General features: G+C 42.6%; 1 protein-coding gene and 1 pseudogene across 1 annotated transcript; both read left to right on the forward strand.

Moving 5' to 3' along the window:
* Nucleotides 1–185: 185 nt before the first annotated feature.
* LOC129362044 (solute carrier family 22 member 13-like) lies at nucleotides 186–6,547 on the forward strand. The gene is made up of 10 exons (XM_055033364.1): nucleotides 186–585; nucleotides 660–763; nucleotides 1,451–1,605; nucleotides 2,267–2,435; nucleotides 3,150–3,270; nucleotides 3,632–3,726; nucleotides 3,829–4,043; nucleotides 4,706–4,814; nucleotides 5,200–5,406; nucleotides 5,925–6,547. The coding sequence occupies exons 1-10, from the start codon at nucleotides 214–216 to the stop codon at nucleotides 5,992–5,994; spliced, it is 1,617 nt and encodes a 538-aa protein (XP_054889339.1). The 5' UTR covers nucleotides 186–213; the 3' UTR covers nucleotides 5,995–6,547.
* Nucleotides 6,548–7,865: 1,318 nt separating this feature from the next.
* Nucleotides 7,866–12,331, forward strand: LOC129361572 (solute carrier family 22 member 13-like; annotated as a pseudogene).
* Nucleotides 12,332–15,256: the final 2,925 nt, after the last annotated feature.

A 15,256-nucleotide genomic window follows, 5' to 3' on the forward strand; every position in this document is an offset into this window, starting at 1 on the left:
GAAAACAAAAATGATTTTAAGGATGTCATCCTGTAGGAGATGCCAGGATGATATAAATCTGGTTTAAAAAATAAATCAGGAATACTGCTTCTAAGTGAAAGCGCCATCTCATCTCTCCTGAATCACGCTTGGGTGGGTTTAAACATTAACGGGCTCTTTGTCTAAAGGTCTTTCCCTCGCAGCATCACCGGAGTGCAGGTCTGCGCTCTGACCATGGCTGACTTTGGGGAAGTCCTGCGTAACATAGGGGAGTTTGGATTGTTTCAGAAGACCATCCTCTTTGCTCTTTGCTTCCCAAACCTCATCCTGCCTTTCCACTTTGCGAGCGTCATTTTCACCCAGTCCGACCCGGAGCGGCACTGCGACACGGACTGGATCCTCAGAGCTGCTAACCTGACCGCAGAGGAGCAGCTGAACCTCACCGTGCCCAGGGAGGAGGACGGGAGCTTCAGCCGGTGTCGGATGTTCGTCCCTGTGGACTGGGACATCCAGGACATCAGGGACTATGGACTCAATGAGACAACAGGCTGCAGGGATGGATGGGTTTATGGCAGCATGCTGTATGAATCCACCATAGTGACTGATGTAAGTGATAAGCCTCTTTCACTCAGTAAGTTCCAATACATCTCCAATTAATGTGTTTTGTTGTTTTTGCCCAGTTTGATCTAGTTTGTGACCAGGCTCATTTTTTGGGCATTGCGCAGACGGTGCTGATGGCTGGCATCCTCGCTGGTTGTCTCTTACTTGGACCTTTCGCTGAATCGTAAGTCGACACTTGGTGAAAATTTTGTGAATGAAATGTTGAGCCTCATACACAAAAACGTGCAAAAAAAGGACTGGCGACGCGACAAAGTAGGACAATGTGAAACTTCTGAGGCTGCGGCTGCAGACGGGTCCAGGGCCATGCAGAGATCTTTGGAGGGGCGGGGGCTCAAAGTTAAAAAAGGGCACACAGCGGGAGCAGACGCGTCCACAAACGTCAGCGCAACATTGCAACTCCCGTATTGATGAACCGAGCAGATATTTGAGACTTACACACTTACATTCTCATATTATTCATATTACTGCTGAGGGGCACAAACAGACCTTCTGTCATACAGATAAAAAAAAAAACTCAAAAAGGGCACTAGGGGCATCAAGGATAAAAGGGGCAAGGGTTCAAGCCCCTCTTGACCCCCCCATCCCCCTACATGTGCCTGGGCGGGTCCCATGTGTCGTGTCCCATGTGCCCCATGTGCCCCATGTGCAGGGTTCGACCCGAATGGCGGGCGGAAGTCGCTTTTTGCTGTTGTTCGTCACGTTTTCAAAATGTCGAGCAGAATTAGTGTCGAGTAGAAAGAACGTGAGCGTTTCATAGAGCGAGCACTTTTTGAAGAGAAGCTTCCTCAGTGTTACTTTTCCACACTTCCACCTACATTTCCACGTGTTCACTGATTCGTGTGTGTTTCAGGTTTGGCCGTAAACGAGCGGCCCAGATCCCCGTAGTTCTGATGCTCCTCTTCTCTGTAACGACTGGGTTATGTCCGACCTACCCTTTGTATTTGGCCTCCCAGTTCATGGCGGGAATTGGATATGGAGGCTATCGACTCAACGGCGTCATCCTAAGTAAAGTTTATTTTATCATATTTTTATTTCTCCTAAACTGACTCTGACAAAAAAAAAACACACACAATAAGGGATTGACCAGTCCAGGATGTAATGTGGTAGACATGCAACTAGGGATGAGAAATTTGGAAATAATTCAAGCTACAACGATTTTTCGTTTCCAAAATGGGCACCAAACGGTGGATGGAGTCACTGGTTGCCTCTCAACTCCCTGTTTGTGGATGATGGTGATAATGGTGGTGGGAGTTTGGTGGGTTGCAGATTGAGCCCCACTCTGTAAAAACAGCAGCTGAGTTTGACCAGAAGCTGCACGCTGCTCCCTGCACTGCTTCATGTCCTCCGTTGTTGTGTTCGTGATGCGTACCCATCACGTCACACTACGTTTTGGACTCTTTGGCTGCCCAGTTATATGACACCTCCACGTCCTGGAGCTGTTATTCAGTTGTAAGGGAAAAGCGTCTGAACTGATTGGAGCCGTCCTGGTAGAAAAGGTCAAGCCACCGATGCCTCGTAAAGACCACAGGAAAACAAGCGTTGTTATCAACTTGTAATTTATTGTAACCACTGCTAGGCTGTCCCAAGAGTATCCTGCCTGTGACATTATCCTTTCTTTCAGGTGTTCTTTTCCACAATCACAGTGTTTATATGTTTTTTGCTTCAGGCACCGAATGGATCGGTGTGTCCAAACGGTCCTGGGGAGCCTGCATCACTCAGCTGTGTGGTGCTGTCGGACAGGCCGTCCTCGGCGGCATGATCTACTTCATCAGAGACTGGAGACTGGCTCAGCTGGTCACAGCCGTTCCGTTTGCTGTGATCGCTTTTTACATATGGTCTGTGGGGAAAAAACTGTTTGTATTTCAGCGTTGCAACAGGATTTTCTGGCTCGATGCGTAATTCCACATTTTTCGCTTGAGCTCTGACCAGCAATTCACATTTTTCCTCAGTGTTACAACTCTCGAAAGAGAAGAAAAAGCGCTACAAGCTCTGATTTATTTTCAAACCAACAGAAAACAACCGATTTACAAGATTATCCTTGAATAGTACAGTGGATTCCTGGTGTTCCTGTTTGTTGGGGACAACGAACACGAAGCTAAGATCTGCACACAGTTGAAACTAAAACTAAAAATAATAAATAGTTCAGACAACATTTATACTTTAACATGCATCAATGCACACAGTGGAAACTGTCTTAGCGCTACAGCAAAAGCTAGCATCTGTATTTTCTCTCTTTTTGGTGGTTCGGCCAATCAAGGAAATAAACGATGCTGCTGTTTCCGTGTATTTTAGTTTGAGGCACATTTTCTTTAGAATATTTCAGATATCCTCTATTCAAAACTCTGTGAATAATCTGGAGTTACGTCGCAGAGCAAAATCCACAAATGCTGTAAACTCTAACTTAATCTGACTTTTTTTTTTAAAGTGTCAGTGTACATGCTACTGGATGTGTTTAAGCCTCCTGGTTCTATATCTTCATACGATATTGACATATGAGGCAGATGAACAGCAAAGGAGACTAAAGAAAGTATCCATCTGATTTTTCACAGGTTTATTCCAGAGTCGGCCAGGTGGTTGTTGGAGAGGGGACGGAGGGACGAGGCCGAAGAGCTGATCATCAAAGTGGCGGCCATTAACAAACGCAAAGTTTCAGACTCTCTCCTGGAAAAGGTGCGACTGTCTGTCTCCAAGGAGACGACGATAAATGTAGCTTCATAAAAGTCGAACGGGTTTCATACAATAATTGTAATGAAAGGGGAAAAACAGAACGACGTAGGACAATTCAGTGCCTTGTGACGAACATTTTCTTGACTTTAGAAAATAAATTTGAGTACGATGCGCTCAGATAAAAATCCCAATCAAAACACACTGAAGTTTGTCAACACAATCTGATTAAATGAGGAATATTGTTACTTTTGCAATGAAGGCCTTATTTTTACTAACTCAGCAAATCAGAGCAGATTAAATGTTGTCATATTCGGTGATTAGTTATAATCAAGCAACTGTTAACATGATGCTGTGTCCTTTGCAGATTACTGTCAAAGAAAATGTGGAAAAGGGAGGCATAATATGTCTAATTAAATCTCCTGTGTTAAGGAAGTATTTCCTCACCATCATTTTGGCCTGGTAAGTTACACTGCAGAACACATTTCCTGTGGAGTTGTGATACCTAAACAAGAAATTAGAAGTATGACAACTTAACAGACTGAATGTTTTTGTTTTCTGCAGGTTCTCCCTGAATGTTACCTACTTCTGCCTTTCGCTGAATGTGGGGAACTTCGGCTTGGACATCTTCCTGACTCAGGCCTTGTTTGGACTCTCTGAAGTACCGGCTCACATTGTTTGCATCTGGCTGCTGGAGGCGGTCGGCAGGAAAGCGTCGCTGATCACCACACTCGTGATCGGAGGATTTCTGTGCCTCTTGATCCTCGCAGTACCTCAAAGTAAAGCCTGTTTATTCACCCAGTGTGTTTTATATACATATAACTGACTTCATACTGACTCGATTTAACGTTGCACGGCTGCGTTTTCCAAACCAAAAATGTTTACTTAGGCAACCAACCACAAAACGTCTTCTTCTTCTTCTTTCTCTCAGCACACAGCTTAGTGTGGCAGCTGAAGCAACATTGCACTGCAGCAAGTTGTCATTTAAAAAAAGCACCACAGTCATATATGTATGTGAAAATGTAAAAAGGTCAGTTCCTAAATGGTTTGGACTGATAGAGAATAAATGCAGTTTATTTATTTTGCGTCTGTGATTTTAGGCTTATGAAACAAAGTTTGGTAATTTGGCAGAAGCCACTGAACTAAACTCATTATTTACTTTTTGTCCATGTGTAGGATTAGTCATTTTATTTCAAATAAACTCCTAATAATGATTTGAACATAATTTGAAGAAATTGATTGATGAGTGATTGTAATTATTTTTCCATCAGTGTCACAAGACAAGCTTCCTGACTTGGAAGTCCTGAAATAATTTGTGATTTTTACTCTAGAAAAGATTTTGATATAATTATCAATAAACAATCCCAATCTATGCTTTGCATTCGTGATATTATAGCCTCTATAATGTACTTCTGAGTTTCTGTTTCTTTGTCTTGTCCAGGTAATGCCATTGCTGTCACTGCGTTAGCCATTGGCGGACGTTTTCTGACCAACTGGGCCGGCTCTATATGCAACCTGTATGTTCAGGAACTGTTCCCGACGTCTTTTCGGTAAGCCGACTCCCGCTGATGGATTTCCCTTCAAGACGCCTGATAATGACACTGTTCTGCAACCTGGTCATTTTTAAATGTGGAACGTTTCGCCTCGTTGTTCCGTCTGACGCCTCAGATTCTCACTCGGGATGAAAGTATTCACCTCTCTGGATTTTTATTGCCTTTACAAATCAGTCGGGATCAACAAAATGTGGCTCTTTTAACAAAGCAATTTACAAAAAAAAAAATTTAAAAAGGGGGAAACATTTTCCTGGTAAGCGTTCAGTACTAATTCTGCCTCGGCTGTAGTACTTGCGTCTTCCTTTTAAAGCAGTGCATTAAGCAGACAAAAACAACTTGCTGGACAAACATTTGAGGAACGACTTGTCCCTCCCTGCTTCAGACAAACCGCCTCGGGTTTGGGCTCCATCGCGAGCCGAGTCGGAGGACTGCTCTCCCCGCTGCTCAACATGCTGGCCGTGTACCACTGGTCCATCCCCATCGTGGTCTACAGCAGCCTCACCGTCCTCAGCGGAGCCCTCTGCTTCCTGCTTCCCGAGACCAGAAGAACAGAACTCCCCGACTCGACCCGTCAAGCCGAAGGCAACTGGTGAGAAAGCTACACAAAACTACACAAATGTTTGCCTTTTCTGGTTCATCTTATTTATGAGAATCTTTGCTTGTTGTATGCCTGATTGATACACTCCTGACCACTGGACCTAAAATGTCAAAATCCTCAATTATTGCAGCAGTTTTCAAACCTCGTAGTCCAGCAGACTTGGTTTGACCGGAGAACAAAATTGCAACATTTGTTACATTAATTTTCAGCTGGTGCAGTTCACTTTCACACTGCACTGCACCAAAACTCACTGAAGAGGACGACACAGAAACCTCTGAAGAAGACACTGAGATGAGTTTTGTTATTCACAAAAAGCAAACAAAATGGAGTAGCATCAAATTCCAGTGGTTGCGAGATTTTCTTTGTTTTTCGTAAAAAAACGCGACCAATTTCTTCCGCTGGACACGCGTTTGTTTTGGTTGCATTTACCACTTTGTTGATGACCTTTTGTTTTGTTTTTTTTGTTCAAACATTGTTGGTTTTGAAGATCTTCTCTTTTCTCACCGCAGGACGAAGAACAAGACGAATCACCAACGAGACTCAAACGAAGATTTGCAAATCAAATCAACCAAGTTTTAGTCTGTACAGTTTCATTTTTCTAGAGCACTTAGAGGTTTCATTGGAGCTCTGGCTGTGTAGCTACGGCTAATCAGTGGATTTTTATTTTATCTCCTGTAATTGTCAAAGCATCCAGACGGTTTGATTGTTTATCGATACTAACGCTCAATAATTAAGAGAACGTTGTTTCGAGCTCCTAACTTTCAAATCCTTTCCAAGTGGTATTTAGGTTACAACCCAATCTACTTTTGCAAATATGGAATAATCAATCTGTTTTTGATTTGTTTGTTTTTTAACTCGTGCGCTTATGTTTTTGTGGGGAGAAAAAAAATGACAAATTTACAACCACTGAAAAAAAGAGGTATGAAATCAGGGCATAAAACTCTGACTAACGGCTTTTACTTTGTTGAGACATTTGTGTGAAAACCTTTTTGACAGAAGCTTCACGTCTCATTATTATACTGGTTGCTGTTTTATGAAAATGTTGGAAACCTTTATGGTTGCGGTGCTGCTTCATTATTGTATAGAGTTTATTTTTTGTGATCTCTTTACGAAGGTAAAGAAAAAGTTTAGTTTTTGGTCTCTAAAAATTATCATCATTAAACATATTAAAACATTGGTGTATGTATGTTGTTGAGGCATCTGTACAAGGAAAGCCTGTTGAATATTTTGCAGTTATTTTTTTCTACCTTCATACAAAAAAAAAAAATCACAATTCTCTAAAAGTAAAGTTGTGTTTTACTAGGATCCCAAGAACACACACTTACTGCCTTCAAAACTATCCACAGGGTTCACGAGACGAAGCAACGCCCGAGAAAAAAAAAAAAAAAAGACATTCCTTTTCTTATTTTCCACAATTACAGTGAATGTTTCACAAATCTGTCAAGAAAAATTTCCTTTAAGTTTTATAAGTTCATGCATTCTGGAGTTCAGGTTGACACCAAAAGTCCAAAACTGAATTTTTAATTTAATTTAATTTTTAATCTCCTCTGCTCAGTGCAGATTCGTCTAGTTTGGGTCAGATCAGAGTTTTAGATGTAGAATCCGAGGCGATTTAGAATCGCCATTTGACCCAAACCGTCTCTTACAGAGGACCGTCCCAGTCCGTGTTGGCAGGCAACAGCCCAGATTTCTGCTGCCCTTCCTGGTCCTCTCCGTCAAATGTTGTTTCTCGTCTACATTCACAGTTTTCAAGCTACAGCTACAAACACGTAGCTTTTCTTACCTACAAGTCAGTATCTATGTTTTTAGGAGCAGAAATAAACCCTATGTTTTCTTTTTTTTTTTAAACATAGCTTTCAGATACTGGAGTAATAATTTTACCACTGATGTGACATATTATGACTTGATAAAGTACAACCACCTGCTGTCTATTTTAAAGAAAGCACTATAATCTGACATCACCTCCTGCCAGATGCAAAGACATCATATTCTTAATATTTAACAGATTGTAAAAATAGATAGCTTTTATCAGCTTTCGCTTTTATTCCATAGCCTGCACACTGTCTATGTAATTACATGCATATAAACTATATTTCACTATGCTGAGATAAAACTACATATACACATGTTGTTCCTACATACCACCATATATATATATATAATATATATATAATATATATATATATATATATATATATATATTATATCTATATATATATATATATAAAATAGTTTTATTTTTAGATTCAGAGCTGCTTTTCGAAAGCACACACACACTTGCACTGTTTTGCTGACAGCTTGTTTTAAGCCATGTGGGACTGACATTTAACGTAATCCGAACCATTTTTGTTTCCCTGGTTACATTTTAACTTGTTTGGGTCATTGATGGTGACATGAGTTGTGTCAACCTTTCAGTGCGTCCTGTTTGCACTGACAGACTGAAGCTCGTGTTCAGCCTTTGAAGCCACTGCCGTTCTTTTACAAGGTAATTTATCGGCTCTCGCTTTTGTTCCGTTACCTGCACAAATTAAAGTAGCCAGTGATGCACAGTGAAGGCCTGCAGATATGTGGAGGTGAAATTATTTCACTTTAATAACTTTAACTTAAGCATTATAAATACTTTTTGTACTTACAAAAAGTCTGAATAAGTATTTGCCCCCTGACAGATTTGTTCTGCTTTTTTGTCAGACTTAAATGTTTCAGATTATCAAACATTGTTTTATAGAACAGAATTTACATCGAACTCTTCTTGATCTTTTTTTTTTCAAGATTAATGAGTATTTTTTTCAGTCTTGAACAAGACCATTAAAAAAAAGTAAAAAAATTATTAATTTAGTTTATGTTGTTTAAAAAATATAAGTCATTTGAACTTCATGAGACATTTTATGGCTCAGATATACTGTGGACAGCATATAATCCATCTGCTATGTATGCAAATATGCTTATCTAAAGTGTCCATAAACCGTAGAGAATTGTAAGAAAATTCAAAGGTCATTGTTTTACTGCAAATCTTGGAGTGCAGAATGTCTGACAAAGCAACATAAAACTGTCTTGGCTGAACTTCAGACCAAATTATTTTTGAATCACAAAGACATCCAGCTATATGGATGTACTGTCAGCAAAATCCTTCGAATACCGACATGCCTTCTGATAAGTGACTCGTTCCTAAAGATCTCTCTGGAAAGTCATAGAGCTCTAGTTTGTTTCAACTGGAAAGTGTAAAATCAAACGTGCCGCCGTCTTGCTTCGAGGTGAGATAAGTGGTTAAAGGTTAACGCCGCTTACATCTGTTGTTTGGCCTTCACACAGCGAAGTGACATCAACATGGCAGACTTCGGAGAGATCCTCAGGAACATCGGAGAGTTTGGCTTGTTCCAGCAGCTTACTCTTACTGCGCTCGCATTTCCCAACTTCTGCCAGGGTTTTCTGATGTCCGGCTTTCTTTTCGTCCAGTCTGACCCGGAGCGGCACTGCAACACGGACTGGATCCTCAGAGCTGCTAACCTGACCGCAGAGGAGCAGCTGAACCTCACCGTGCCCAGGGAGGAGGACGGGAGCTTCAGCCGTGTCGGATGTTCGTCCATGTGGACTGGGACATCCAGGACATCAGGGACTATGGACTCAATGAGACAACAGGCTGCAGGGATGGATGGGTTTATGGCAGCATGCTGTATGAATCCACCATAGTGACTGATGTAAGTGGCAGAGCACAAACTCTTAACTTGTCATTCAGTCGATCAAGATCTACTGAAACATCTAAATGTTTGCAGTTTGATTTGGTGTGTGGCCAGTCCAACATGGTGGGAGTGATACAAACGGTGTTTCTGGCTGGAATCCTTCTGGGTTCTCTGATGTTTGGACCTTTTGCTGAATCGTAAGTGGGAACAACAAAGCCGACTCATCTCCACTTTTTATGATGTCAGATTTCCGGAGTGCTTTGCAGAAGATATGTCTAAACACCTTGACGTTTTTTCACCTGGTGACAAGTTGCAAACGCAAACTTTGCCGTGTTTCACTGGGCTAGACATTTTCCACGGTCTGGCTTTCATCGCGTCACTTTGGTCTCTCCTTACTTTGGCAGGTTTGGCCGTAAGCGAGCGACTCAAATTCCAGCGGTGATAACGTTTGTGTTCACCTTGACAACAGCTCTGTGCCCCAGCATTTACTTATATCTAGCGTCCATTTTCTTGATGGGAATTGGAGCTGGTGGCTATCGAGTCAACTGTATTATACTGTGTATGTATATTTCATTCGCCTGGTTTAACTTGTGCATGCTTTTTAGGAGCTTATCCAGGCAAAACGTGTGTCTGCTGCTTCTGGCATTGTGCTTTTTCCTTGCTGCAGCCACCGAATGGATCGGCGTGTCCAAAAGGTCATGGGGGGCATGTGTGACGCAGCTCTTCGGCTCGGTCGGACAGTGCGTCCTGGCTGGTACCATCTATGGCATCAGAAAATGGAGAGTGGCTCAACTGATTGGTGCAGCGCCTCTTGCAGTGGCTGCTGTCTACATATGGTGTGTAAGGGTTTAAAAGACGTCTGTTTCCAGTTACCTTTGAAGTTACATGTCCTTTTTCCTCACCAGGTTCATCCCAGAGTCAGCCAGGTGGCTGTTAAACAAGGGACGGACAGAGGAAGTGAAGCAGCTCATTGCCAAAGCAGCAGCTGTTAACAAACAGCCGGTCCCTCACTCTCTGCTGGAAAAGGTTCAGGATACCAACTAACTGTTAAAGTACCAGTTTTCAGTAGAGATTCACCGACTGGGACCGTTTAATTCTCTGAAACAATACAAAGACCAGCCTGATACTTTATAGCAGATATTTTAATAATATTACATGATCTAGTCTTGTGATTGTGTAGCACTTGTGGTTGTAGTCTCTCTTATCTTTTTGTTTAGCAGAAAGAGAGATATTTAGTCCCCAGCAAACTTTCTACAGCACGATATGCTGCTGCATCATGGTCTTAGAAAGGTTAGGATGAGGTTGGTTTGCTTTAAAATCTTTTAAACGCATCCTTTATCAAATGGTTCGTTGGACAGTTTTGGGTAATAATTTTGTCTTAATGCTTTGAAACAACTGTTTCAAGTGCCTAATCATGATATAGCAAATTGTTTTAAGTGTATTTATCTAGGATTGAGTCCAATCTTAACCAGAATTTCTACCACAGCTTACCGTGAACACGACCCCAAACAACGGTGGCATGAAGATCATTTTCAGATCCCCGATACTCACCAGATATTTCCTTACTGTTGTGCTGGCTTGGTAAGTGAGTAGTGCAAAACAGAAACTGGACATTGCAATGCTCTGTAGAACAAGTTGATGTCTTTGCTGCACTTAGCCAGATGATCGGAATCAACTAATCATTATTCAATAATGATTAGTTGTTTCTGACTGTGACTAACTGACCTCTGCCTGTTTTCAGGTTTTCGCTGAACCTCTGCATCTACTGCCTGTACTTAGACATGGGAAACCTCGGCTTTAGCATCTTTTTGACCCAGTTCCTCTTTGGCGCTTTTGAAATACCTGCTAATCTATTCTCCATGTGGCTGTTGGAGATATTTGGGAGAAAAGCGTTATTCATATTCACCCTGATGATAGGAGGACTTTCTTCCTTGCTCATTGTTGCTGTTCCCCAAGGTAAACCTTTTGGTTGGATCGATATTACACAACATGTGCTTGGTCTATTTGTCGTTCTTCCTTTTATCCCCCTTCCTAGAACATGCTCTAGCTATTACGTCTTTGGCTGTGGCCGCTCGCTTCTTCCTGGTCTGGGCTGGTTCTGTAGCGTGTGTCTACATCCAGGAGTTGAGTCCAACATCGGTTCGGTAGGAGCTCTTCTTGTTGTCAGGGAAAAGTCACTAGTGTTCGGACAGCGTTAGCAGTCCAGTCATCTAATCCGTTTCAGACAAACCGCCACGGCTCTGGGCTCGATAGCAGCAAGAGGAGGAGTGTTACTGGCTCCGCTGCTGAACATGCTGGCCGTGTACCACTGGGTCATCCCCATCGTCATCTCAAGCAGCCTGACGATCATTGGCGGAGCCCTGGGCTTCCTCCTGCCAGAGACCAAGAAAACCGAGCTTCCTGAGACGGCGGAAGAGGCTGAGAAAAACAGGTAGACGAGTGTGGACGATACAGATCTCTGGAGAAGCTTCTAGTCATGCGTCATCCTTCACTTCTTTTTACTTTCCGTCTTTCAGAATCACTGCATCTGGATCCCATGTAACTGCTGAGTCGACCAAGTTATGAACTTTCGCCTGTTTCAAAAAACATTTCTGGCAACGCTCATGGTTACCATTTACTGAACCTCAGCTACTTTGAGAGAGGAGAGGCCAACACTTACTCTGCTAGAACAGAGATTTGTTCTTTTACATGAGGTTGCAAGAACAAGAACAAGATGTGGCTCAAGTCCAGAACTCCTGGGAAGAACACAACCTTCCTGTTGCTTTACTTCTGAGCAACAACAGTCTCTGTTGTTTTGCAATCAGAAGGTTGAAGGTTTGATTCCAGCTTTTGGCTCTGGCCAGATTACCTACTGATCTGTTTATTGCTTTATCCAGGGAAAGTCCTGCAGAAACTGAGACCATTTATCATCTTTTACACAAACATATCACAAGAAAATACTGCCCAGAATGAGCTGCAAGAATTAAATAACTCTGTTCATGTGGAATATGCTCTATACTGGACTTACTTTGAGGAGTCAGATGGAAAAAATACTCATACAATTCCTTCAAAATTAAGACATTTATCTTATTGCTAAATTCTTTTTTATTGTCAAAATCAGCAGAATAAGCTCAGATGTGTCTAAATTGCAGATTTCATTGACTGTATTACCCATATGTCACCTTTATTGGCCTGATGCAAACTGAACAAGAGCAACATTTGCACGCTTCAAGACAATGAGCAGTAAAAATAAATACAGTTTGGACTGAAAGTGAATCTCGTTTGTGTTTCTGAGCCTCACATCTAAAACATATGAGACAAGTGAACCTGAGGACCACTTAATGGTGACCTGTGATGCAGAGGTCACTGTGTCCAGTCAATATTTAAATATATAGACTGGATGACATTGACATGTCTTTCCTTTCGCTACTCCCTTTATGTTGGATTACTGAAATGTGGAGGCCACTAGTGCCGAAGAAATTCTTAAAAAAAAAAAAAAAATCCCCATCAGTCCTGCATTTCCACAAATGACCATCCGGGGGCGCAGTTTCTCCAGCAAGAAGGAACCTGTTAGTGCAGTACATGGGAATATGGGCTGGCTTTATCACGCAGATTAGATTTTCTTCTTCATCTTTATGTTTACCTGGAATTAAATACAAATTTTCTACCCTTGTACCTCCTCAAAAAACATAAATATATCCTATTTACGTTAAACTTAGAAAACGACTCAACCATGTCATTGTTCATACATTTGAAAGTTTATTACACAAGTCACTGGTGAATACATTTAGAGAAAGGACTATTCATTCACAAGATACATTTTCATATATCTTCTCTTAAATAGTTCTTATGTTTGTGTCTATTAACATAAAAATCTTCCTGCAAGTCATTCGACGTTATCCATATTATAGTATGTACATAAATTGTTCTTTATTGAAAGGGTACTTTTCAAACAAAAAAATTCCAATCTGATTGAATTTGGTAAAAATTTGTAATTTAGTCAGAAATTACAGTTGATTTGTTTATAGTGTATTCACTGGTGTGCCAGGGTTGGATATGTAAACAAAAAGTTAAAACAAAAGCCCAACATTAACCAAGCAAATCGTCCATCCAGCTGCTGCTTTCTGATTTCTGCTCAGCGTTGTTGCCTTCAGAGACCAACAGAGTATCTCCAAACAAGCCGTCGCTTGTTTCAGCTACGGCAAGTAACTGTGCATCTGTGGCAAAAATGTCTCCAGCAAAAAGATCTATCTGAGTCGGAGGACCTACAGCGGACGATGCGTCAGATCCGAACAAATCGTTCAGTGAGTTAGAAACGTTGGAGATGTTTGGTTGCACTGGAAACAGAGCTGTGCTGTCTGAGGTATGGCTAATTCCAAAGATGTCATCAGGAAAGGCAGAAAATTGATTTGTTGAAGCTTCTGCTCCATTTGAGTTGGGCGCATCGAAAAGTATAGGCTGAGAGAAGAGGTCATTGTTTGAGCTGAATATGTCGAAGTCAGCAATCTGGTCATTTGTTTGGTTGACTCCACTGAAAGGGTCTGGGTTGTCTTCTTGCTTTATGGATGCTGAGTCGGGGTCAGGTGGTGGATCTGTCATTATGAGGGAAGCCTCTGTCTCAGCTGACAGCGGCTGAGTGTCTATCAAGCTGAAATCATGAGGAAAAGCTGCAGCAGTCTCAGCTGAGGCACTCAGAGAGGAGGAATCTGCAAAGCTGGAGCTCTCAGACAAATCAAAGAAGTTGGTCTGATCTTGTGGATTTTCAACTTTGGAGGTGAAAAGTGTTTCGCTGCTCAGGTTTCCTCCTGTTTCATTGGAGGAGACCAATGGAACTGTCTCCTCCATTTTGGAGACCGTTTCATTGGAGGAGACCAATGGAACTGTCTCCTCCATTTTGGAGACCGTTTCATTGGAGGAGACCAATGGAACTGTCTCCTCCATTTTGGAGACCGTTTCATGGGAGGAGACCAATGGAACGGTCTCCTTCATTTTGGAGACCGTTTCGTGGGAGGAGACCAATGGAACGGTCTCCTTCATTTTGGAGACCGTTCCATGGGAGGAGACCAATGGAACGGTCTCCTCCATTTTGGAGACCGTTTCGTGCGAGGAGACCAATGGAACGGTCTCCTCCATTTTGGAGACCGTTTCGTGCGAGGAGACCAATGGAACGGTCTCCTCCATTTTGGAGACCGTTTCGTGGGAGGAGACCAATGGAACGGTCTCCTTCATTTTGGAGACCGTTTCGTTGGAGGAGACCAATGGAACGGTCTCCTCCATTTTGGAGACCGTTTCGTGTGAGGAGACCAATGGAACGGTCTCCTCCATTTTGGAGATCGTTTCGTGGGAGGAGACCAATGGAACGGTCTCCTCCATTTTGGAGACCGTTTCATGGGAGGAGACCAATGGAACGGTCTCCTTCATTTTGGAGACCGTTTCGTGGGAGGAGACCAATGGAACGGTCTCCTTCATTTTGGAGACCGTTCCATGGGAGGAGACCAATGGAACGGTCTCCTCCATTTTGGAGACCGTTTCATTGGAGGAGACCAATGGAACGGTCTCCTCCATTTTGGAGACCGTTTCGTGGGAGGAGACCAATGGAACTGTCTCCTCCATTTTGGAGACCGTTTCGTGGGAGGAGACCAACGGAACGGTCTCCTCCATTTTGGAGGCCGTTTCGTGGGAGGACACCAATGGAACGGTCTCCTCCATTTTGGAGACCGTTTCGTGGGAGGAGACCAATGGAACGGTCTCCTCCATTTTGGAGACCGTTTCGTGGGAGGAGACCAATGGAACGGTCTCCTCCATTTTGGAGACCGTTTCATTGGAGGAGACCAATGGAACGGTCTCCTCCATTTTGGAGACCGTTTCGTGGGAGGAGACCAATGGAACTGTCTCCTCCATTTTGGAGACCGTTTCATGGGAGGAGACCAATGGAACGTTCTCCTCCATTTTGGAGACCGTTTCGTGGGAGGAGACCAATGAAACGGTCTCCTCCATTTTGGAGACCGTTTCATTGGAGGAGACCAATGGAACGGTCTCCTCCAAAGAAATGGAGGAAACCGTTTCATCATATGCGTCAAGCAGTTTGTCTGAATTTGGAGAAGATTCGTCTGTGTTTATCTGAATGGATCCTTCACCCACCTGGGTTGAACTCACAACTTCTCTGAAGTTATTATCAACCACAG

Source organism: Poeciliopsis prolifica, unplaced genomic scaffold (genome assembly GCF_027474105.1).
Source record: "Poeciliopsis prolifica strain line A6 unplaced genomic scaffold, Auburn_PproV2 SCAFFOLD008, whole genome shotgun sequence".
Lineage (NCBI taxonomy): Eukaryota > Metazoa > Chordata > Actinopteri > Cyprinodontiformes > Poeciliidae > Poeciliopsis > Poeciliopsis prolifica.

Excerpts from the sequence above, each read along its gene's own strand:
- LOC129362044 (XM_055033364.1), top strand. The coding sequence starts at position 214 with ATGGCTGACTTTGGGGAAGTCCTGCGTAACATAGGGGAGTTTGGATTG. Across the intron at positions 2,436-3,149 it reads GTGATCGCTTTTTACATATG|GTTTATTCCAGAGTCGGCCA; the intron begins GTCTGTGGGGAA and ends GATTTTTCACAG. Across the intron at positions 5,407-5,924 it reads CGTCAAGCCGAAGGCAACTG|GACGAAGAACAAGACGAATC; the intron begins GTGAGAAAGCTA and ends TTCTCACCGCAG.